The following is a 25,589-nucleotide window of genomic DNA, read 5'->3' as shown; positions in this document are numbered from 1 at the left end:
CAGGAGCTGATAATGGCAGGGAAGGACATAGAGTGACTTGAGCTTGGCAGCCACTCCCAAACCTGCGCCAGCTTTTGATCTCCAGAGCAGGCTGAGCTGGGCCACCCACTGTGGCTGAGAGATTGCCAGGATGGGTAGGTGGGGAGAGAGGCGTCCTTTCTGCTCCCTTTGTGCTGGAGACAGGCAGGGAGAAGGGAGTTTGTGGAGGGCTATCCCCCACCCCATCCCTCATATGTCTGCAATTGCAGAGCTGCAATGTTCACCAAAGGTCATCCAGCCCAACCCTGGCAGGTGGCCATCTGTTAAAAAACTTCCAGTGAATCGGAGGATTTAAAATTCAGAGCATGCTGTACGATGAAGGAGAACTATGTGAAAATGATGTATCAGTGGTATTTAACACCTGTAAAATTAGCAAAGATGTACTGAACTGCTTCAAATGTTTGTTGGAAATGTAAGCAGAAGGAAGGCACATTCTATCACATGTGGTGGACATGCAAGATAATAAAAGCATCCTGGGAAATGATTTATAATGAGTTGGGGAAAATGTTTAAAATAACATTTGTGGGGGGAAACAGAGGTTTTTACACTAGGTATTTTAGGTGCAGAGATACCAAAGGAGCAGAAACGATTATTTATGTATGCAACGACAGCAGAGGGGATACTACTGGCCCAGAGATGGAAAGAAGATAAAGTCCCGACCAGAGACGAATGGCTGATGAATAAGATGGACTATGCCAAAATGGCAAAACTGACCTGGAAAATCAGAAACCAGGGAGAAGAACAACTTTCAGAAGGAATGGGGAAAATTTACAAGGTATTTAAGAGAACACTGTAAACAACTAAAAACTTTGGCAGGATTTGAGTAATGCTGGTAATGTACGAAAAACTATGGTAAAAATGGATTCTTTTAAAAAATAGAGAAAATTAAGGGAAGCAATTGAAAAAAAGATTGATAATCGTAACCATGGAAGGGCGGAGGGAAGTCGAAGGGTTCAGGGAATCCTAAATGATGATGCTGATGTTTAATGTTTGAATTTAAATTTGTAATGTAAAACTCAATAAAAATATTTTTTTAACAATAAAAATAAAAACTTCCAATGAATCATTGAAGTTGGAAGTGACCCCAAAGGCAGGAATTGTAACTAAAGAACCCCTGACAGGCAGCCATCCAACCTCTGTTTAAAAACCTCCAACACATAGCAAGCGCACTGTTTATTGCTAATTCCGAAATAAGGTCCCAGCATTCCCACATGCAGCCAGGCGTGTGTGCCCCATCAAGCAGGGCCAGATATAGGTTTGATGAGGCCCTAAGCTACTGGAGGTAATGGGGCCTTTTATATGTCCAGCTGTCCTTTGTCAACAACAAATTCTCGCTCTTCTTGTGTTGAATATATGCTATATGGTAATTTAGGGACCTAATAGGTATCTAAAGCCATTTGCGCATCACAAAATACGTATTTTATCAAAGTAATTGTTGAACTGAAATACAATTAAGAATATACTTCTATTAATAGTGAAATAATTATTAAGCTCTAACTTAAAATGATTATTTATTTATAACAAACTTAATAATGCAAAGGGGGCGCAGGGGGGTGCTGTGGGTTAAACCAAGAGCCTAGGGCTTGCTGATCAGAAGCTTGGGAGTTCGAATCCCCGCAACGGTCCCAGCTCCTGCCAACCTAGCAGTTCGAAAGCACGTCAAAATGCAAGTAGATAAATAGGTACCGCTCCGAGCGGGAAGGTAAACGGTGTTTTCGTACGCTGCTCTGGTTCGCCAGAAGCGGCTTTGTCATGCTGGCCACACGACCTGGAAGCTGTACGCCGGCTCCCTCGGCCAATAATGCAAGATGAGCGTGCAACCCCAGAGTCGGTCATGACTGGACCTAATGGTCAGGGGTCCCTTTACCTTTACCTTTAATAATGCAAACACATTGGCATTTGGCAATAACAAAAGTTCCTTTATAAACACAATTTACAAAGACTCATAATCTAGTCCAGGGGTCAGCAAACTTTTTCAGTCCACTGTCCCTCAGACCTTATGGGGTGCTGTACTATATTGAGGGGGGGAATGAATGAATTCCTATGCCCCACAAATAACCCAGAGATGCATTTTAAATAAAAGGACACATTCTACTCATATAAAAACATGCTGATTCCTGGATCATCCGCGGGCCGGATTGCCTACCCATGATCTAGTCTCTAGAAACTTGCTATAACATGAAATAATAGGTGTAAATATATGATGCAAACTACTAATAATTGTAAATAGAAGAATGTAGGCACCCTATATATAGAAATGAGCAAACCAGTGATATTTTAGGGGAGCAGGCTAGCAGACGAGGCCTATTACTTACATCATAGGAGCCTACACAACACAAAACACTGTTGCTGTATGTATGTTTTATTTTATTTGTTTTTTATCTTATATTTTGGAAATGTACATCTATTTTTTTTCCTTTAAATTTTTTGGGGGCCTCCAAGAGAGTGGGGCCCTAAGCTATAGCTTGTTTAGCTTATATGTAAATCCAGCTAATAATAATAATAATAATTTATTATTTATACCCCGCCCATCTGGCTGGGTTTCCCCAGCCACTCTGGGAGGCTTCCAACCGAATATTAAAAACTTCCCTAAACAGGGCTGCCTTCAGTTGTCTTCAGCTAAGACTGGCCTTGAGCTCCCTCTGCAAAAAGAGGCCGAGGGTGACCTTCCTCTTAGGTCCGAGGTGGGAACCTTCTCCCCCCCCTTCCAAAACAAGCTGCAGCAATCACATGGGATGCTCTGGAGTCCTTGATAGTTTTATCATCTCATAGGCAGGGCTGGTGACAAATCTCGTGACCCAACCTAGGCCTCAGTTTCCCAGTAAAAATAAGATAAATGTACCAAAAGCTTCTGGGACTTAGCAGTAATTCCTGATAAGCTGGAGTTGTAGTCCTTTTGGCGCCTGCTAAAAATATTCTTGTTCAGACAAGCCTACCTAGATGCTTAGAAAGTTGAGCTAATTTTAATCTGTTTTATTATTTTGACTTTTGTGTGTTTTAAAGCACGGCTGTGAATTTTTATCGATTGTATTATCTTTTTTTTTAAGAAAGTTTTAATTTATACTCTTCAAGTTTATACATTTCATTAGTTTTACAATCAATTTAACATTTCAAAGTATGACTTCCTCCCATCCCCCCCTTTCTGCGGTTCATTAAATTTATTTTTTAATATCTTCTGCATATCCAAATTCATTTAATTTGCTCATTTAATTATCTACTTTAAATATATACTCTTCTAAAACTGCAAGTTATTACAACAATCCTGCTAATGTTTTTATCTGTTTGCAATTTATCTGTAAATTCAATAAACCATTTCCATTCTTTTATAAAAGGTTTGTTATCTTGATTTCTTATTCTTCTGGTAAGTTTCACCATTTCTGCATATTCCATAAGTTTTTGTATCCATTCTTCCTTTGCTGGGACGACTTCTTCTTCTTTCCATTAATATCGACACCATTTTTGGGCAAGTAACATTCTTGCATGAATAAGTTTCTATATAAATTAGGTAGTTCTGTTCCTAAAATTCCCAAGAGAAAGGTTTCTGGGTTTTTTTTACAAACGTTATTTTGAGCATCTTTTTCATTTCAGTGTAAGTAATTTCCCAGTACGCTTAACGTTCAAGACCACCACATATGATAAAACAAACCTTCTTTCTCTTTACACTGCCAACACTTATTTGATTTAGATTTATACATTTTTGCCAGTTTACTCGGTGTTATTATCTTTTTGTAAACCGCTTTGAGGGATTTTGTTTCTGTTTTACAATCAAGCAGTGTATAAATTTTATCAAATAAATAAATAAATAAAATAAATAAATGCGAGATTACAGAGGCAGGTTCTAATACCCAGTTTACTGAATATACAGCTTGTTATAAACTATTTTATTTGCTCATTTGCCTTCTTTGTTTATGTTTACTACAATCAGAAAGTAAGCATCGCCACAGCCACATTTTGTAACTATTATTTTCTGTTTTTGTCGCATCGTTAATTCTATGTATGTTTACTGAAAAACACTTTGTTTTCATCTCACAGATCTTTTCCCAAAAAAAGGGCTGCTTCCTTGTTGCTTCTCCCCTCTGAATTGGGCAAGTTATTATTCCTAGCAATTTTGAACCACAATTTGTTCCTCCTTATACATGCACACCTAGCCTGAATCTTGCTTTCGTCTAAACACTTTGTAATAAAAAAAAAAAAACAAAACAAAACCCCACAGTTCCCTTTGCCTCAAAACATCAGGTTGGTTGTACATCAGCGGATATTTCTATGTCTTTTCAGATTATGACATTTCACTTTTATATATTTAATGTGAATAGCCCTGCCAAGTTTATTTTTAATTGCAGATCTCAGGTTAATCCTATAAGCTCTTTCTGTGACTCCCACTCTCGTCCTAGACTCTGTACCTTAAAGGTACTCTGACTGGGCATCTCCTTCACTTTCCTCTGGGATTCATCTCCGCTTAATATTATTTCGGAATCTAACAGTGTTATAACAACAGCTAAATCTGTTCTCGTCATTTCACTGTCGTCTCTGTGCAGATCCAGTTCAACTGTTATTTCTTCTGTAACAGTTGCACATATTTAGCCACTATTTAGCCATTTTAGCCACTATTTTAATATCTTTTTTCCTCTTGTTTTTTGTGTTTTCCATATCAGCGTTTACATTTATTGTCCACAACCTGAGAGAGGTCCCATTTATTCTGGAACTTTTTGGTTTCCCCCTTGTATGAATTTCATCTTTTTTTCAGTCTACCATCTCTCTTCTGGGTTTCTTTCCCTCTCCTTGCTGTCCTCATATTTCTTTAGTTCTGTTGCAAATATTTCTCCAACATCACAAACTGTTAACTGTGATGTCTCCTCCTTCTCTGTTTCCCGTGTGAGGTTCCTAAGTAAGTCATGAAATAAGAAGATAGTTATTCTTTTGGGGTGGTTAAAAGAAAAAGTGGCTGTGAAGAGCTCAAAGAAGATTTCTCCAGATTGTGGAAACAGGCAGTAAGAGGGCAAATGCAACTTGGACTAGATGCAGAACTCTTCATAATTGGTTAAAATTTAAATGATAAACAATTTATTCCATGAACCACATTTTAATGTTCACTCCAGCCCTGAAATTGCACATGAGTGAATTCCGTGGATCCCATTATTTCTGAAAAAAACATTTTTAGGAATGCAAATCAATTCGAAATGAGCACAGGTGCTTTGAGGCTCAGCCTTATACAGAAGCTGGATTGGGTGTTTATTTATCCGAGCATTCGCTAGATTAACACACTCTAATCTTACGAAGGAAATAATGGGGTGGTATCCCACACTTCTGCTCCACAAGCACAAGAAACAGCCACTTGCAGCAATATAATGTTCCCTTCCTTGCCCTGCAGCCCCCCCCAAATGCACACCCTCAAAATCAGCTCCAGATAATATGTGGCTGGGGGGCAGGTAGGGGAGGAAACTGAGCTCCACTAGTTCTGTTTTGGAATGGGCTAGAGGAAAGCAAAGGGAGCGTTGCCTCTTGCCAGCATGTAGGGAAGCAAGCGAGGGGACCCTGGCCTTCCTCCCATCCTGTTAGCTGGGCCACTCACTGGCCCACTAGGGCTTGTTGTGTTTCTTTTCCCCCTCCACCCCTTCTGCTTGGTAGACGTGGGCTTTGATTGATATTTAGCTGTTTTGGCATCAGAACTCACAGAATTATAGAATGGTAGAGTTGGAAGGGGATCCCATGGGTCATCTAGTCCAACCCCCTGCAACGCAGGAATCACAGCTGAAGAATCCCTGACAGATGGCCACCCAACCTCTGCTTTAAAAACCTCCAGTGAAGGAGATTTTGAGGAACTCCAGGTCCACTGTCAATTGGCTATTACCATCAGAAGGTTCTTCCTAAGGTTTAGTCAGAATCTCCTTTTGGGTCATTTGAATCCATTGGTTTGCGTCCTCTCCTCCAGAGCAGCAGAAAGCAAGCTTCTCCATCTTCCGTGGGACAGCTCTTCAGCTATTTGAACTAAGCAACCTCTTGGCTGCCTCTGCAGAGAGGGTTATTTTCGCTCACCCCAGGGCTTCCTGAGATGAACACAGCTGTGGATATTTCCCCCCCACTTACCCCTCACTTCTGCAGTGTCAAAGAAGTTGGAGCTAGATAGAAGCAGAGAAGTAAGGACCAGCTGGGCTGGACAGGCTGAGCAAACGCCCCAGTGGCACTTCAGCCTGGACTTCCTCCCCACCGCAGGGTCAACCTGACCTGGCTGGCTACTGCCCATCCAGGAGCCTCTCCTCCAGATTTGCCCAAGTGCATGTCGGCAGCCGGATCCAGAAGGCCTTCACCAGTTTTGGAACTCTGCCTTGGGATTTTTGGAATCTCCTAACAGACTCAAATTCCTGGCCAGCCAATGGTGATGCTCATTATTTTTATTATTTGCATTTGTACGCCACCTTTTTCTCCAAGGTGCTCAAGGTGGCTAACACAGTTCTTTCCCCGTTCTCATTGAATTCCCCACAAGGTAGATCAGGCTGAGAGGCAGTGACTGGTCCAAGGTGACCCAGGGAGCTTCACAGCCTGGTCTCTTCCCAGGTCCTAGTCCAACACTCTATCCGCTATGCAACACTGGCTTCTCCTCCTCCTCCTCCTCCTCCACCCACTCAGTGACTCTGCCCATGAGACATCACACACACCCCTCTGGGATTTCACAAGTACAAATGTGCAATCTGACACAATCAGCTGGCCAAATCACTGGGACTCCTGGGAGCGTCATTTGCATTGTGAAAAACAAAAACAAATCCCAAGCCTCCAAAGTGGCAGTTGTGTGATGCTCCAACACTCTTGAGAGCCAGCTTCTGCTTTCGCACCACCTCCCCCTGCGTTTTTTTCTCACCCCCACCCGGCTCCTTTTTTCATCTGCCACATTTAAATCTTCCACCTAAACAGAAATTTAATTAAACAACAACAAAGCAAGCCCCCCTCTAATTTTGGAAAACATTCACAGGAAATTGAGAATGAAAGTGTGATGCCCAAGAACATGATTCATCACCATCCTTAAATGTAGATTAAGGGAGCCAGACCACCCACAAGGAAGACACAGCGCTTCCTTCAGCTGCTGCCACAGAGTTGAGATCCAGAAGTTCTAGGAACCCCCTCCTCTCCCCCCCCCTCTCTCTCTCTGGCTTTGAACACTGCTGCCTTCCCAAAGCCAGCACCCAGGCACCTAACTTCTGCCACCTCCTGCTGCTCCCTGCCACACACTCTATGCACCTTTCGAGGGGGAGGGAGTTTCTTCACCCACAGCCCTGGCTCCTGCACCCAAAGGACCTTGGCCAAAGTTACAAAGGCCCTCTTCCCCCATCCCAGGCCAGGTGTGGTTCCTATATATTGCCAAGGGTAAAACTGTCAAAGGCACAAACTATCTGGGAGTGGTTGGGGAGCAGGTAAGCAGAGCAGATTCACCCCCTCCTCCAGCTCTTGGTTTCTCCTCAGGTAGCAACAGCGACAGCAAAACTGCAGTCAACATGGAATCGTAGAATTTCAGAGTTGAAAGGGACCCCAAGGGCCATTTTGCTAGCCCAACCCCTTGCAATGCAGCAATTGCAGCTGAAGAATCCCTGGCAAATGACCAACCAACCCATTTTAAAACCTTCAGGCTAACCTCCTCCCCTCCCTCACTCTCAAAACAGCACAGGGAATAGACCATTATCCCACTGGGCTCTGGATCAGGATGAAATTGTCTCTAATGCCATTTGCCGCTCGCGGCATTTCAGGGTTATCCCCTCACCCGCATGCAAGCAAGAGCAATCCCTCCCACCTGCCCTGCCTGGGCCCATCACTGCCCCCCCCCCCATCAAGCATGTGCCATGGGCAGGTCCCTGTCCCCAATGCTCCAGGCCCAGAACAGCTCTTCTCTGCCCAGCTCCAGTCGAGCCAATTGTTAGCGAAATTATTTTGGCATCTTTCGCAAGCTAAATACGACAGGTTTTGCAACAGGCGAGGGGAGACCTTTAGCCATGACGAAATATGCATGAGCACGTACTGACCCTTGTTAATAAAACCTGACACACAGCCCACCCACTCTTATCGCCAGGCCAAAGCACCGCCATTGCACCCAAAATCACATTGGCTACACCCCCCACCCCCATGCAGGGCAGAATGTCCTCCTTAAAAGCTTCAACCCTTCAGGTACTGCATTGAGCTGGCATTTGGGAGAGGCAGTTAGCTATTAAGTGGATTGCACTGGCATAGTCAGCCTCTGACGTCCTTACAAGAGCAGAAGCAGCTGCTGTGACCTTGCAGGCTCACAACCGCAGCAGCAGCAGCAGCCATTACCAAACAGGGAGAGGGCTCCTCCTCCTCCTCCTATGGCTGGCAGGCAGGCAGGCAGGCTCCCCTGGAGAATAATAATAATAATAATAAATTTTTATTTATACCCCGCCCTCCCCAGTCAAAAACCGGGCTCAGGGCGGCTGACACCAACAGAACCACAATAAAACATAAAAACAATTAATTAAAATACAGATTAAAATACAGTATTAAAATTTAAAGTGCAGCCTCATTTCAAGTAGGCCATAAGTGGCTGACACCAACAGAACCACTGCCAATTGCCAATTGGTTGGAAGGGGCCAACCAATCAAAGCACCTGCCTTCCTGCCCCCCCCCCCAACATTCTTCCAACAAGCAGCATCAACAATGCAGCTCAGGGACAATCAGGGTGAGTGGGGGGTGGGGGTGGGGAATCGGGAGGATCATGGGGTGGGTTTGGGGGGAGTGTTTCTCAAGCACAAAGGGGACCTCGAATTTAGACACTTAACTTGCAGAGGGACGACACCTTGTCTTTATGCGCATTGGACCAAAGTGTAACGCAGCCTAGAGCTGCAAACGGAACCAATTAGAGATGGCAGCATAGTTTCGCTAACAGATATTGCATTAGAGTTTAAAATGTTCTGGACCTCGGAGGGGGCCAGTTCAGCATCCCATTCCAGAGCAATGCAAGATAGATAGCCACCCCCAGCATAGAATCATAGAACTGTAGTCAGACGGAATCCTTGAGGGTCATTCAGTCCAAACTCTCTGCCATTCAGGAATCACAGCTAATTAATCCCCGACAGATGACCGCCCAGCCTGTTTAAAAAACCTCCAGTGAAGGAGAGGTCACCACCTTCTGAGGGAGTCTCTCAAGCCTCAAAGCTCTGCAAACCATCAGAATTGGGTTTTCTTCTGCTCTTCCTCTAAGCAGCTCCGTGTTCCCTTCACCCCTTTCATCCTCGCAACAACCCTGTGAGGCAGGCTAGGCTGAAAATGGCAGGGGGGGGGAAGCAGCTGGCAAAGAGCCAGCCCCACATATAGAGTGTGCTGCAATTATCCAATCTGGAAGTTACCACGTGCTGAGAACAGCAGCTGAGTCATCTCAATCCAAAGGAGGTTAAAGCTGGCAAATCAACCAGAGCTGAAATAAGGCAGCTAAGGTCACCTGAGTAACAGCGGTGAACCCAGGAGCAAACTCCAAACCTGTGCCTTCCAAGGGAGCACAAACCCACCAAGGGCGAGTCGGCTTCCCATCTGTTGGGCCTGAGAATCTGGGACCCGTCACACCTCTGTCTTTTCAGCACTCAGGTTCTGTTTATTGGCCCACATCCAACCCATCACTGCCTCCAAGTGCTGGTCCAACACCTCAACCACCTCTCCTGATTCAGGTGGAACAGAGAGATGGATCTGGGCATCATCTGCATATTGGGCTCAGCCCCTAGGAGATGGCTCACCTGTCCGGAAGGATACTGTGGCCAACACCATCCAAAGCGGCAGATTGAGAATGAGCCAAGATTGCACAACCCTCTCATCTCTCTCTCTCAATAAATGTCATCAGCCAAGGTCAATCAAGTCAGTTTGGATGCCATGACCAGGCCTGAAGCCAGATTGGAACAGATCTAAGTAATCAGCTTCCTCCAAAAATGCCTGGAGTTGGACTGTCAACCTTCTCAAGCACCTTGTCCAGAAAGTGGATATTTGCCACTGGGCAATAGTTGTTAACACTTATGGGGCCAGGGCAGGAGTCTTCTTAAGGAGGGAGCGCAGTTGTGACTCCTTCCAAGGCAAATTGTACCTCCCCACTTTCCAATGAAGCATTAATTTTTAGATCAGGAAAGCCTACCATAGGATGGTAGAGCTGGAAGGGACCCAAAAGCTCATCTAGTCCAACACCCTCCAATGCAGAACTCTCAACTAAAGTTCATGCACTGGTTACTTCAAGACTGGTGTGCTATCTGGGGCTTCCCGGGGAGGATCAAACATGGGAGGCCATCTTCCCAGGCCATGCATGGGATCTACCAGAACATCTGGCTGGCTGCTACCAGAAACAGTGGACTAGATCACCCCAGTCCCCTGAGACACTCCAACTGGAGCTGAATACCAATTGCAGGGAAGAGGAACACTCAGGAAGGCACTGCAGCTGGCTGGCCGCAGAACTAGATGGGCCCCCCTTTAGCCTGATCCTGCAGCTGTAGGCCAGGCTCTGCTTGCATTAGGACCATCCCTACAGCTCCCCAACTGCCTGTTACCACTTTCCCAAGAGCAGGACTTAACAGCCATGGTAAACTCCCCAGAGCAGATTACGAGATGAGATAAAATGCCAGGGAGGGGAGAGTTGCCTGGGAAAGAAGGATCTGCAGTTGTGCCTACAAGGCAGGAAGTCGCTCAGGGCCAGCACAGATCCTTGCAGGACTCCCTTCTGCCCCCACCCCAGCTCACAACTCCACAGAGCCAGCAGAGGGGGAAAAGAGTAATTATATAATTACAGGGTGCATCTTGAAGATTAGAGCATGCTATAGAGGCAACAAGAGGCTGCATGAAATAAGACTGGCTTCTCAACATTGCAGTTTAATTGCTCATCCACATGGTTGTTGAAGCGCCCACTTACCAGTGTGCCGGATGCTCCTCGGAGCATTTGGCTATGATCTTCCAGGCCTGATGGCATGCCAGAAAATGTGCTCTAACCAATTTCAAGGGAGATGAAAGAAGTTCTAGGTCTCACCACCACCCATATGTCCCAAGGGATTAGGTGATTGAGGCAAGGTAAGACAGGACAGCATGGAAGTGGAGGGCTCCCCTGGGCAGCTCGACTTAGATCTCAGCAAAGCTCAGACCCATTCTTTGGAATGGAATGCCTTAAATCCTAGCTTCCATGATAAACCAGATGGGCAGGGCTGGGCCTCTGCTCTCCATGCTCCAGTAACCTGCAGGTCAGGCTCATTACATGGGGCTGTCTCCGTAAACTGCCCTCAGGACAGAATGTGTGACTAGCATGACTAGTTAGGACTGGCTGGTATCATGTGACACCTGTGGTATATCAATCCCCTCAGGCACCCAGTCTGTTTGCTGGGACCTAGAAAAGCTTTTCGTGGCTGAGGGCCAGAGCACTTAAGGGGTGCTTCTGCCCTCCCTGGGTACCCACCTATAAACAAATATATGGGACTGCTTTGAAGGTGGTGCCTCACAGGATCTCCCCGGGCGCCTGCCTTTCTGCAAAGTCATTTTGATCTTCCTGAGCTTTTTGGCAATGGTTCAAATATTTGATATTTTCATGCTGGTTCTTTGATTTTGTGGCCTGTTAGTTAACGTTTTAATACTGATCTTTGAAAGTGCATTTGACATTAAGGAACAAATTTGGATCATTCAGGATCGGGGCCAATGGCCCATCTAGTCCAGGAACCTGTTCTCAAAGTGGCCGACCAGATGCCCCAGCAGGAGACCTACAAGCAGGATTCACTCCCAAGAGCCCTCTCCCCTCCTGTGGTTACCAAAAACTGTGCAGGCTGAGCAGACATCAACAGCACCCTTCATTCATAAAGGAGAGGACTATCTCCAGGAATCCTTCAGAAGGTAATGGATTCCCCTTCATTGGGAGGTTGGCCATCGGCCAGAGATTCTTTAGCTGTGATTCCTGCATTGCAGGGGGTTGGACAAGATGACCCTTGGGGGTCCCCTTGCAGCTCTACAGGTGCTGCCATTTCCAAATCTGTGCCGCTTGCACAGGCAGACATTCTTGGCTCACTGTCCCAAACTGGATTGGTGATTATTTAACAAGAGAGTTTGGGCTGATGGCTCTCTTGGGCCCAATTTGGTTCTGCCATGTACTTCCAAGCAAAGATTCAGTGCTGCCCCCCACCAAAACACACCCCAGCCTACTTTATTTTAAAAAGGTTTTTTATTTATTTATAAAAGTGGCCCCTTGTCACATACATTTCTGCTAAGCTACTCCCTCCCTCCTCCTCATTGTGCTCGCCAGGTTCAAGGCTCAGCTCAGAGAACAAAAATGATAGGTCTAACAACATTAATTATGAAGTTAAAGCTCAATACAAAACAGTATAGAAATGTAGACACAATTATTCACAGCCCAGCAGAAGTGGGACTTCTCTAGTTCCAAGACGAGAGATTTACGCGTAAAAGCAGGTACAGCATCAAGAAGACAACCGGCCCCTCTTGCACATGGTGGAGTCACCCTAACACTGTTTCAGCCACTTGGCAAGGATATGCAGACAGGCGCTTGTGGGCAGCAAAGCTACGGGGTTTCCAGCACGTCTGTTTCATCGCCCAAGGATGGGGTACTTGAACAGTGCCATGATGGCAGCACTGATGAGACCAGAAATTGGGACTGTGACGAACCAGGCCATGAAGATGTTGCGGAACAGGCGCCAGTCCACGGCTTTCTTGGAGCGCAGCCATCCCACAGAGACCACAGAACCCACCTGCAGCAAGGGACAAAGCACAGGTCTTGCACAAGCACTCCTGACAAGGGATAAGATCTGAAAGTCCCAGGCACCAAGGCAGGCGGGCCCACAAAGGCTAGTCAGAACAGTCCAGAATTCATCCAGTTCACAAAATGATGAAGCGTGTGAAGAGCTCTCCATTACCTTAGAGCTCAAATGAATTTTAAAAGCAAGATTAATGCAGTTCTCAAACTTCAGCTGAGACAGAGACAACAGGGAAAGTGTGCTAGGACTTTGATCTGCAAGATCAGGAATCGGATCTCTGCTCAGCCATGAAGCCAAGGTGGCCTTGAGCAAACGATTCTCTCCCAGCCCAGATATGAGAATAAAAATGCAATACCCCACCCCGGTTTTTGAGCCAACCAAAATCAGCCACTCTATAGACCCACTTTCTTCCCAAAGCCCACTTGTGGAGCCCCTGAGCCTCAAATGGACTCCCTTGCCAGTGACATAGAATCAAATGTTACGCAAAGAAGCTCTTCCACTTACCTTGCAGTGAGTCGTGCTGATAGGCAAGCCAACATTTGAAGCAATTACTACGGTCAAAGCAGATGCCAGCTCAATGCTGAAGCCACTGTGGACAAAGAGCTGATGTTAGGCTGAGCCACTGGGCAGCTTCAATATATTAGGGTTCCCAAAGTGGAGCCCAAGGTTGTCACAATCCCCACCCCTTCCATTTAAAGTTGGTTTTCCCTTTTGCTGGGGCTGGGAAGCGAACTGCAGCCTCCAACTGCCCTGACATTTCTCCTTCCTTTACCCTACATGGGCTCATAGCTCTTGCTCATAGGAAAGGCAGGCGGAAGCTGACTCTGCCTTCCAGCTGCAGCTAAAGGAAAAGATAAGGGACCCTGCAATTACTGGTAACCATGTAAAATTTGGTTGCTCCCCTCTACATTATTCCATTTTGAAGTCTAGCCTGAATCAACATCCCAGGATGACACACCCACACTCTTCAAGGCCTCATTCAGGGCTGGCAAGAGTCAAGGACACAGAGTGGAAACTGCAACATATGAATGCTGGCATTATCACAATTTACGCTCACCACCCTCTGGCAAATGAGCACCCTGTCTTCCTCCTGGAGCTTCCAAAGGGGGCTGCAATTATCCTGTTATCTGCTCTAAGGTTGGAGGAAAGGGTGAGTGCCTTTGGCTGCTGCATTGGTGAGTGATGCAGAGCACCTTGGCACCCCTGACAGATGGCCGGCCAACTTCTGCTTAAAAGCCTCCAATGAAGGAGAATCCACCACCTTCAGTGGGTCAAGAGCAGGCACCCCCAAACTGTGGCCCTCCAGATGTTTTGGCCTACAACTCCCATGATCCCTAACTAACAGGACCAGTGGTCGGGGATGATGGGAATTGTAGTCCAAAACATCTGGAGGGCCGAAGTTTGGGGATGCCTGGTCAAGAGCATCTACTGAAGCTTTGGTGGGGTTTATTTTTCTTGTCAGAGAAGATAAGCTTGCATCAGGAATACTTTAGGTGTGATGACAAACCTTCACGCTGATGCTTACATAACTCCTGCAGAGTTCTAAACAGCTTCAAAGCAAGCAGACAAACCCAAGACCTTTTCAGCTAATAGGGCCCTTATATCTGCCAGCTCCATTCCAGCCCAGCCCTCCAAACCAGTTTACTTCCCCCCTCAGCGTGCTCAGTATAAAGCAAAAAAGCTCTCCACTTTACCTAGATGGTGTGATGGGAGTGAGATCCTTCCCCATGGTCTGAATGACCCTTCTCCCCCAGATCCACAGGCCAGTGCAGATCCCGACACCACCGTACAGCAAGAGCCAAATCGGTGTCGCCACCTTTGAAGACACATCGCCTGTTTTGTAGACCAAGTACAGGGCAACCAGAGGACCAATCGCGTTGCTGCCAAAAGGGAACACACAGGGATCAATTAAGTGGAAAGACAAAGCGGGGGGGAGGGGGGAACCCCAGCAGGGAGCCATTTTGCCAAAGGCTCCATTACAGGCAGGGCCTTATGGGAAAATAGAACTTTCTAAAGCACTCAAGCTGCCCAGCCACTGACCTCACATCATTTCCCCCATGGGCGAAGGACCCAAAGCAGGCCGTCAGGATCTGCAGGAATTGAAAGAGGAGGGACACCTCCGGCTTGTCCTGGTCGTGCCACTCGTCCAGGGAGCCGCTGCTGCCGCCCTTCTCTGCCTGGCTCAAGTCCACGTCAGCCGGGTGGGGGTCGGCCACGGCATTGCAGTAGCTGGTGTAGCTGTCCATCCGGATCCTCTTCTTGGAATCCGATCCAGGCCATGCCAGCCTCTCTGCCTCATCTGCTCCCTTTGGCTCAACCTCCTTCACCCGGAACGAGTCCAGGGGCATTCCGCAGATGGCCATGGTGTAGGAGGTGTAGCTGTTGTTGCGTCGCAGGGGCTTGCTGTCCGCCGAGGAGTCGCCCATGCAGTCCCCCACCTTGGCCAGGTGGAGCTTGTGCAGCAGCTCCTTGTAGATGCCAGAGTCCTTGTGCACCGTGTGGTAATGCCCGCTGGAACTCATCTGGCTGCTGACAGCCTGGTTGAATTGGGCAAGGCTCCCGTTTGGAAAGGACATGGCTCCTGCAGGCAGAAAGTCCAGGTTGGCACGAGAAAGGAAACTGCCCTGGCAGGAGCATCACAGCTCACACTTGCTTGAGCTGCCCCACCCCTCATGCCCCACTTCAGAGCCAACTCACCGCTGTCAATGCTGGTCTCCTTCGTCTCCACCCTGGGCAGCCGCTCCCGCTCTGGAATCTCCTCCAGGTCTCCCAGGTTGAAGGAGACCACCCTTTCCTCCACAGCTGCTCTGTGGGGCACAGAGGATGGCTCCCCTTCGGTAGGGGAACTCCTCTGGTCATCTTCATCAGCAATCCTATTATCCACCCTGGCCTCATCCTGCTCTTTCAGGCTGTTCTTCTTCATTAAGGGACTCTCAGAGGGACTTGATTTGATCTCTTCTGCAGAAGGAAGTGAAGTTGCAGGAGGACAAGCGAGAAAGCCTTCATTATGTGCATAAAGGGATGCCCGAAACCTTGCCCCACCTCTGTTAAAGCAGCAGCCTGGAGCTAGTAGGTTTTGAATGCTGTTTATAACATCTGTGAAAACACTGGGCAAAAAAGGCTGAGGATGTGCACAGGGTTCTGGATCCAGGGCTTTCTTGGGTATCCCTTTCCTACCACCTATGTTCATAGAGTTTATGTCTCCCTTTTGTCACTTGGCCTGACACAGGGCACAGATAGCCCTGTTACAAGTGCACACAGAAAAGGCTCTTGAGTTCTCAACTGCACAAAATCCAGAAGACATCCATTTGTGCCAGTTAAGTGCCTTGTGGGAAGATGCATGAAGAGTGCTTCATGTTTAGATTACGTTTGAAAGCGAACAGCCAGCCTCTCACTGCATTCAGATATACACTTGCAAGATTACACTATGTACAATTCTAAATGTACTTACGTTCAATTTTCTTCTTCATTCTTGGACAGACAAAGAACCAGACGACGAGAGCACACACAACAGCGCTCCCCGCCGATATGAGGACGATGCCCCAGACGGGAAGTTTGTCAAAGCCCAGCACTAGGAAATAAAACAATGCATCTTGAAAACCCCAAGGCCGGTGGGGCCCTTCCCAGCACAAAAGAGCTCTCCCCTGGCTGAATAGGTTTAGTGACAAGGGTTTCTTGCTCTTCTGAGATCTACAACATCTACGTCTTCCATAATAACAGGTCTAACAGTCTAACATTCACAAAGTTACAATTGCAGCTTAACAGAAGTAAAAAGTACAACCTGCCAGGTTAGATTCTCTCCATCCAACATCCACATGCTCTAACACCCTCCCTCAGTTAACTGTTTGTGAAGCTTGGAAACAGCCCCACTCACATCAGGCTTCCCAAACCTGTCTCAGACTCACAAGATTCCTTTTACAGTTAGCCCGAGAGCACTTCAATTGGCCCAGCAACAGAAACTTCAGGGTCTCTCACAGCATAAGGCCTTGTTTATAGAAAAGGATTTGCCCTGCTAGAATTAGGTAGTTCAAAGTAGGTCTTAGCCTCCACCCATAACACACCTGGATGCAAGCTGCTTCTCCCTGCCCACCCCGACCCCTCGCTTCCATGGTTAGCTGCACTTTTTGTTTACTTGGCCCCCTAAAGGCATGAGGCTAGATGCAGAGAGTGTCAATAGCAACAGAAGGCTCCGAAGCAAAACCAGGAGGGAGCCCAGAGATTTGTGATTGACATTTATCTGACCCCCAAGTACCACAGAGCAACTGTGGTGCAAACCACCCCCCATTACAAGTGGGATATGGCTCCATATGCTACCCTTGTCCCATATTCTTTGTGTCAGAGCTGCCACCTTCTCTCAACTTGAGACAACCAATATTAAAATCTAAGCATTTAACCTTCATTAGACAACTTGCAACTTAGAAAGCAGATGGGTGCAAGCAATTCTACCAGTCACAACCTAATCCTACATCTTGAGTATTGAACTAGAAGGCAGCTTCTTTCTCCTACTCTTAGTAACAGTTAGTTTAAGATTTCAACTGAGAGACCCCAGAAAGCCACAAGGACGGACCATGGAATTCCTCTTCAAAGTACTTGGTTGCCAGCAGCTCTTCTTGGGGGCGGGAGCATAACAGGATGAATTATTATTTGGGATCAAACGCAATCAAGGCATCATCGGAGGCCAGAGAGAAAAAACACCACAGGGCCTCTTGCCCTGCCGTGAGCCTGAATTCATTAAGCAGAATGTTGAGAAGGCCCCTTTCTTTCTCAGCAGCTAGCATCCCAGGTCTCAGCAAAGAGGCAAAAGGAGAGGGGAAGAGGAGAGTGTCAGGATTTGCAGGTAATTAAAGGAGGGAGCCTGTGGCACCCCAGTATCAGCAGCTAAGCTGTCAGAATCTGCAGCTTCTGTAAGGACTAAGAACAGGTCTCTACTAGCCATTTAGATTGTGAGCAGGCAGGCCTCTTGGGTAGGAGGGAGGAAACTATTATCTAGGGTTGAGCCTGCAGCCTTCTGTAACTGGCCCAGGCCAGCTGCCTTCTAGGAGAAGTCATTCCTGTAAAGCAAAAGGGGTAAAATTCTTTGTTTGATTGAGAAGTTAATAAAGGGTTATAAAAATTCAAGCTCTTGTTTCAATGTCTACTTACAAGGCGCACCACTGTACATAATGGAGAAAAGGTTGATCCCGATTGTACAGGCATAGAAGATGGGCAATGCACGCAAGCCATTTGGAACAGGATCTACCTACAAGACAAGGAGTTTCACAATAGGTAAACCCAGGTCCCCTCTGCAGTGATACCACATAAGTGAAACATTATTCAAGCTCACATTTCTGTGGGGAATTCCTCACTTTTACAAATGCATTGCTTTGTAACTATCACAGCATGATTTAACACAATATAATTCAAACTGGACCTCTGGAATGAATACAATGCTACTCAAATCTAGAATCATAGTTGATGTGCCAGTGGCAATTCACTACAGGTCTCTTTGCTGTTGCCCCTCCCATCTAGTCTAGGCCAGACTGTGGAATACAGATCTGTTCAGCCATGTGTCTGCATGAAAAGGAACAACCTCTCAACAGCAGAGGACTCTGGACAGCTGTAACAGAGACAATTCATCTTTCAGAGAGATGTGAGAATCTGCTGCTGGGGAAAACTTAATTACATTTCACATAAGCAATGTTTTAAACTGTGGTTTACACAGCATTTGTTCTGCCTAGAACACTAAACAATTTTTTTAAAAAATTCTCTTCACCGTACTCAGTGCCAAGGAAAGGGAAAATGCCAACACTTGGCAAGTGTCCAGCCAAGTGGATGCTGTCCAGAGTGACACAAATTAAAAATTACAGTAGGCCTGTAGGCTACCTTGGGGGGGGGCACATTTTGCAATCCATTATTAGCATTCCAGCTTCAGTTAATTAAGCTTCTAGACCTCATGGCTCCCAATGTGAGTTCTGACATGCCGGCAGCAGCATGTTTCAGGAGTCCTCACCCACCACATTCATCTCATATGCACATCAGGTTTTATTTGGAGGAAGACTTACCTTGGAAAGAATGAACCTACGGACAACGAAGAACAGGACAGCAGACATGATGCCAGAAAGGAGGGGAGAGATGAACCAGGACAGCACTAGAAAAGAATTAAGGACACACTAAATATTTGCTACTTTAAGACAACGCTGTTGCCACATTAAAATTACATACTGAAATCAAGGCCTGCATTTATTAAGGAAAAGATGGCCATAGGGTTGTTGCTTACCAACTTTAAGCAGTTCGGACCACTTGACTCCTTCCTGTCCTTTGGCAACAAGAGAGAAACCAATTGTTGCCCCGACAATACAATGTGTACCAGAAATGGGAAGCTTCAAAAACGAAGCCACTAGTTGCCAAACAGCTGAGCCTAAGAAAGAAAGGCAAAGTGGTTAAGTGGACTTTGGGCAACAACTGAGGTACTTGAAGTTTTATTTCACAGCAAGACACCCAGCATGAACAGTGTGAGCCACATTCAAGTGTTTTTAAGTTTCCAAGCGCAGGGCAAGAAGGAATGGATGTTCTACTCACCGAACATGGCACTGATGGAGCCAGCCATGAGCAGCTCTTGGGTGCTGTTGTACATTTCAACGTCTATCAGCCCCTTCCGGATGGTCTCGCTTACTTTGGCTCCAAGCAACACGGAGCCCACCGTCTCAAAGATAGATGCCAAGATGCAGGCTTGCCGGAGGGTCACCACCCCAGAGCCCACAGCAGTGCCAAAGGAATTTGCTACGTCATTGGCACCCACTGAGAATGCCAGGATGAAGGCAATGATGAAACCTAATATCAGCATCCAGAGGAAATCCACCAAGGGGCCTGAGGGCGTGGTGCTCAGGACAGTGGTGATGTAGCTCCTCAGAGTGGCGGTGGTTGTCTCCATGATAACTAACTTTGGTGGTTCCCAACAAGCAACTCGTTACTTTGATGTGTAAACAAAAACTGAGGTATGATAAAAAATACTGTAATAAATAGTGTTACAAAATTAAATACTGCAGGGCCAGAAAGTCACTGCTATAAGCTGGGTATGCCAGTCTCTGTGGTCAAGTTCCTTTGGCTGAAAGAGATGCTCAGGGGAGCTGCCTGGTCCGCCATCCTGCTGCGAAAGAGGAAGAAGGACGTCTGTGCGAAGAAGGAGGCGGCAACCAGGGATCTCTCATCCTGGAAGGAGATTGGATCGGGTGGAGAGAAAAGAAGAAAAGCCTTGTGTCAGTCAGCCCATGCCGCCCACCACGTGGAAGGTCCATAGACCAGGTAGGAAGAGGAGACTCCCTACCTCAAGCCCTAGAGAGCCACGGCTGAGGCAATACTGAGCCTGATGGACTAGGAACCCCACAAACATCAGAGAGAGGGCCGCCTCTGCCCACTGGCCGACTCCAGGGGGAGCCCCTCACCCCGGCCAGGCTCTCAATGCTTCCTCCCCACGCCGAGGGCGGCGCTGAGCCGGGTTCCGCGCGGGACAAAGAGGCCGGCCGGCCACACAAGCAGCCATGCCGCCCGCCCGCGCCAAGGTCACCGGCCTGTCCTGAGGCGGGGAGTCCGAGGCGGAGGCTCGCTCACTCCCTTTCCCTCCGGGGGGGGGTCGAGCCCCTCCCCCTCCTCTCCCGGGTGCCTCCTCTGTGAAGGCCGAGAGCGCCCGGCAGACCCGCCTTCCCGCTCCGCGTTTCCCGCCTGCACGTAACGGCCGCTCCCGCCTGAGGGAAACCCGGAGGAGGAAGAACCGCCCATGCGGGCTCCGGGCCGGCCCGCTCGCCCGCTCTTTCTCTCCGCCTCAGGCTTCCGACTCACCGAGTGGGCCCGTAGGAGTGGCGACGCCGGCAGAGTCCCCTCAGCTAGTCTGGTCCGAGCGGCTGCTGCCCGGAGTGTCGTCGCGTCGCCGGCTGCTCCTCTCCCTTCCCCCGCTGGCGTCTGTGCCCGCCTTGGCCAATCAGCGGCGCCGACAGCACTGACGCCCGACCTCGTGCGCACTCGGCTCTGTCTCGGAAAGCGCGAGGGCCGCTCCTACTTATAGCTGGTCCCTCGAGGAGGGCGGGGCCGCGGCCGCCCAGTCACTTCCTGCGCGGGACTAGACAAGAGAATGCGCGCGCGGGAGAGTGAGAGAGAGCGCTCTCTCTCCCGCCACACCCCCGAAGGAGGCCACGCCCCCGCCCGGAGGGTCCTCCCGCGCAGGCGCGCCTCCCGGGAAGATGCAGTAGGTGGAAGTCCCGCCAGGGGGCGCCTTGGCCAGCGACTCTCCCGCGTGGAAGAGGCTTGGGGTGGGGGAAAGGGGCTCGGAGGGCGACCCTCCACTCGCCGTTTGCTCAGAGGTGCCCCCACCCCGGTTTTTAAATGTTTTTATTCGTTGTGTCTTGCCGAGGCACTTTTTCGGCTTCCGCATAAAACAAGAGATAAATGTAAAAAATGGTGGTCTTGAGGGGGGGGCGCTCCAGTTTTCTGTCTCTCTTGTAGGAAATGAATGCTTATTTGTGCTTTCTGCAATTTCCGAATGCTGTTTGTAGAATGCCCTCCCGGCACACCAGTGATGAGACACTAGGTTTTATTTCCACAGGGGCTGGCCTTTCTTTCTCTCTCTCTCTCTCTCTCTCCTCTTCCTCCCATGAATGTCTTGCCATAGCCGGTGTCATGGTGTCATGGTGCCAGGCCAGACCCGTGGGAGGAAGAGGATCCTGTTTTTATCCCTGCAGGGCATGCGCCACAGTGGGCTGGCAAGTCATTGTGGCTTTGGGAGGAAGGGCAGCCGGAGGGCCAGGAGACATTGGGGAACAGACTGGCTTTTTTCTTCCATCCCTCGTGGTGTAATTTCCTACCCCTGTGTAACAGAGCCAGGCCACAGACACAGAGCATGTTTATTTTGCCCACACGCCTCCATATATCATGTGCTCCAGACATGCCCAGCAGATAGAACCTGCCTTTTCAGTTTCTTTTACCTTTTAATCCGATTATTTTGAGCAAACATCTTCCTCCTTCTTTGGATGGAGTCTTACAAGAACTTTCCACACTTGCCAAGTGGATTTGCAGGCACAGCCATGCGAATTATGCTGCTGAAGGGAGCCTGAGGTGCACTGGACCACAAAGTTCCAAAAACTTTTTTGGGTGGCTATTTAAAAAGTTATTTACGGTAATTGTTGACAAACAAGTACAAACATAACAAGAAAGAAAGAAAACAAAGAATCAGAAATTTAAACTGTAAAGCATTACGAATACAATTTATAAAAAATAGCAGCATGCTTCACCTGTGAGGTCCATCATTATTGAGAATAAAGGTTCTATATAGTCTTAAATGAGCCAGATATTTGCATGTACTGATGGAGCTCAATATTTGTATAAGAAATAAAATGCCATATGCAAAAAAAAAAACCACCCACATTTGAGCTTTACCCTTCAGATAGATGCTTTGTGAGAGATCCAGACAGGCAATTTGAACCCTGCTTTTTAAGGCTTGCCATTTCCCTCTCTCGGATATTTGGAAGTCCCCACCTGCCTCTGCCAGTCCAGCCTTTCGCATGATGCAGAATTCATCATGCGAAAGGCTGGACTAGATGAATCCCAAGACGGAATTAAGATTACAGGAAGAAATATCAACAACCTCAGATATGCAGATGACACAACCTTGATGGCAGAAAGTGAGGAGGAATTAAAGAACCTTTTAATGAGGGTGAAAGAGGAGAGCGCAAAATATGGTCTGAAGCTCAACATCAAAAAAACCAAGATCATGGCCACTGGTCCCATCACCTCCTGGCAAATAGAAGGGGAAGAAATGGAGGCAGTGAGAGATTTTACTTTCTTGGGCTCCTTGATCACTGCAGATGGTGACAGCAGTCACGAAATTAAAAGACGCCTGCTTCTTGGGAGAAAAGCAATGACAAACCTAGACAGCATCTTAAAAAGCAGAGACATCACCTTGCCTACAAAGGTCCGTATAGTTAAAGCTATGGTTTTCCCAGTAGTGATGTATGGAAGTGAGAGCTGGACCATAAAGAAGGCTGATCGCCGGAGAATTGATGCTTTTGAATTATGGTGCTGGAGGAGACTCTTGAGAGTCCCATGGACTGCAAGATGATCAAACCTATCCATTCTGAAGGAAATCAGCCCTGAGTGCTCCCTGGAAGGACAGATCGTGAAGCTGAGGCTCCAATACTATGGCCACCTCATGAGAAGAGAAGACTCCCTGGAAAAGACCCTGATGTTGGGAAAGATTGAGGGCACTAGGAGAAGGGGACGACAGAGGACGAGATGGTTGGACAGTGTTCTCGAAGCTACGAACATGAGTTTGATCAAACTGCGGGAGGCAGTGCAAGACAGGAGTGCCTGGCGTGCTCTGGTCCATGGGGTCACGAAGAGTCGGACACGACTAAACGACTAAACAACAACATCAACAACCTGCCTCTGCTATCCCCTATCCTTCCTCCTCCTCATTGATTGACAAATTTTCTTTCTTGGTCCAGGATGTAGTTTGGAGGCTTATCAGAACATACATTGCAGAGTACTGCTATGCGCGTCTTAAGTGTGAGGTGCCAAAATGGGGAGTAAAGGCAATTGTTGCTTCAAAATCCAGACCATAACCAGATATATATATCCTGCTTGTCATATTTGCCCTCATTTATTCACTAGAACTCATGGATATCCAATGAATCTTAAGACTGATAAAAGAAAGGACTTCTCCACACAGCACACAGTTAAACTATGGTACTTGCTCCCACAGGAGGCAGTGATGGCCACCAACTTGGATGACGTTAAAAGAGGATTAGACAAATTCATGGAGGAGAGGGCTATGGATGGCTACAAGCCACAATGGCTATGCTCTGCCTCCAAAGTCGGAGGCAGCAATACTTCTGAATACCAGTTGTTGGAAACTAAAGGAGAGGAGATCACTCTTGTGCTCAAATCCTGCTTGCTGGTTTCCCATTGGGGCATCTGTTTGACCACTGTGAGAACAGGATCCTGGCCTAGATGGGCTCCCTTGGGCAGGCATCCCCAAACTTTGGCCCTCCAGATGTTTTGGACTACAATTCCCATCTTCCCCGACCACTAGTCCTGTTAGCTAGGGATCATGGGAGTTGTAGGCCGAAACATCTGGAGGGCCACAGTTTGGGGATGCCTGCCCTTGGGCCTGATCCAACAGGCTCATCTTATTCACGCAAAGTCCTCCCACCTTGAACCCTATATTGTTTGTGCAATTGAAAGCGGAAGGCACCAGAGATATTGAGGGCGAATTCACAGGTGACTTCCAAAGGCAGCACAGCTGGAGGCCAGAGCAGAGGTTGCCTCCAAAACAGTGTGGCAGGAGCCCAGAGGAGCCATAACTTAGCTGGTTCCACAGCTGACTCTGCCTCATCTGTGCCAGCCTCATTACTCCCACACAGCCAGAAGGAGGCAACCGAATGCGACCCAAACCAAGCTTGGAAAAGCAGCTCCACGGTGACTCATGAAAGGGCCTCTTGTCTGGAGATGAGGGTAGGTGTTTTGCTCCAGTCTCAAGAGGAAAGGAGGCTGGAAACACTGGTGGGAACAAGAAACTGGCCTTTGCAGGATGGAGCTTTTGCATCCTGAGCTACAGAATTTTCTTTTGTGGTCTGAAGAGATAGGGCTTTGATCAGAGATAGCTATATTGCTTAGGGTGGTGGTTGTTACTTTTTTAAGGGTTTAGGTCCCACACCCTAGCCTAGAAACCTGCTTCAGTGTCGGGGGGAAACACTCAGATGATGATAATAATAATAATAATAATAATAATAATAATAATAATAATAATAATATTGTTTAGTTGTTTAGTTGTTTAGTTGTTTAGTCGTGTCCGACTCTTCGTGACCCCATGGACCAGAGCACGCCAGGCACTCCTGTCTTGCACTGCCTCCCGCAGTTTGGTGAAACTCATGTTCATAGCTTCGAGAACACTGTCCAACCATCTCGCCCTCTGTCGTCCCCTTCTCCTAGTGCCCTCCATCTTTCCCAACATCAGGGTCTTTTCCAAGGATTCTTCTCTTCTCATGAGGTGGCCAAAGTATTGGAGCCTCAGCTTCATGATCTGTCCTTCCAGTGAGCACTCAGGGCTGATTTCCTTAAGAATGGATAGGTTTGATCTTCTTGCAGTCCATGGGACTCTCAAGAGTCTCCTCCAGCACCATAATTCAAAAGCATCAATTCTTCGGCGATCAGCCTTCTTTATGGTCCAGCTCTCACTTCCATACATCACTACTGGGAAAACCATAGCTTTAACCATACGGACCTTTGTAGGCAAGGTGATGTCTCTGCTTTTTAAGATGCTGTCTAGGTTTGTCATTGCTTTTCTCCCAAGAAGCAGGTGTCTTTTAATTTGCTGATATCCATGTGTAGAGTCGCCTGATCACCTCTCTGGTTGCTCATAAGGAGGACCTGCTGGATCAGAACAATGGCATCCTGTTCTCACAGTGGCTAACCACATGCCCATGGGAGACCTGACTCAAGCACAAGAGAATTCTCTCTGCCCCTTGTGGATTCCAGCAATTGGGCTCGCTAACTTGCAAGACCTTCTGGGCCAGACACTAGGCACTTCCTGCGTCCTGCTTTTGCTGTATTTCCCCTCTGAAAAAGCAAAGCAGCTTTCAACAATTAAACGTAAAACCATACGGTAAAATAGGGTTGCCATATGTCCATAATTCCCCAGACATACCCGGAAAATGGCAGTCGAAAGCAGCATCCGGGCAGAAATCGCTGGAGTGTCTGGGATAATCTGGACGTATGGCTGAACTTCCTTTAAAGAGCTCACAACTTTTGTGTCTGGATTATAACCTCTTGAAATATGGCAACCCTGCTAGAAACTGTATAAAAATTTAA

At 47.5% G+C, this 25,589-nt stretch overlaps 1 protein-coding gene across 1 annotated transcript; it reads right to left on the bottom strand.

Moving 5' to 3' along the window:
• Nucleotides 1-10,156: 10,156 nt before the first annotated feature.
• SLC20A1 (solute carrier family 20 member 1) lies at nucleotides 10,157-20,746 on the bottom strand. Its single transcript, XM_035119860.2, has 11 exons — nucleotides 20,568-20,746; nucleotides 19,311-19,940; nucleotides 19,009-19,149; nucleotides 18,794-18,879; nucleotides 17,895-17,991; nucleotides 16,204-16,323; nucleotides 15,450-15,710; nucleotides 14,793-15,333; nucleotides 14,447-14,632; nucleotides 13,257-13,341; nucleotides 10,157-12,746 (listed from the first exon to the last, which is right to left on the bottom strand). The coding sequence occupies exons 2-11, from the start codon at nucleotides 19,660-19,662 to the stop codon at nucleotides 12,585-12,587; spliced, it is 2,031 nt and encodes a 676-aa protein (XP_034975751.1). The 5' UTR covers nucleotides 19,663-19,940; nucleotides 20,568-20,746; the 3' UTR covers nucleotides 10,157-12,584.
• Nucleotides 20,747-25,589: the final 4,843 nt, after the last annotated feature.

Source organism: Zootoca vivipara, chromosome 6, assembly GCF_963506605.1.
Source record: "Zootoca vivipara chromosome 6, rZooViv1.1, whole genome shotgun sequence".
Classification (NCBI taxonomy): Eukaryota; Metazoa; Chordata; class Lepidosauria; order Squamata; family Lacertidae; genus Zootoca; species Zootoca vivipara.
Note: the sequence above shows the minus strand (reverse complement) of the source record. Positions and strands in the feature narration are given on the sequence as shown.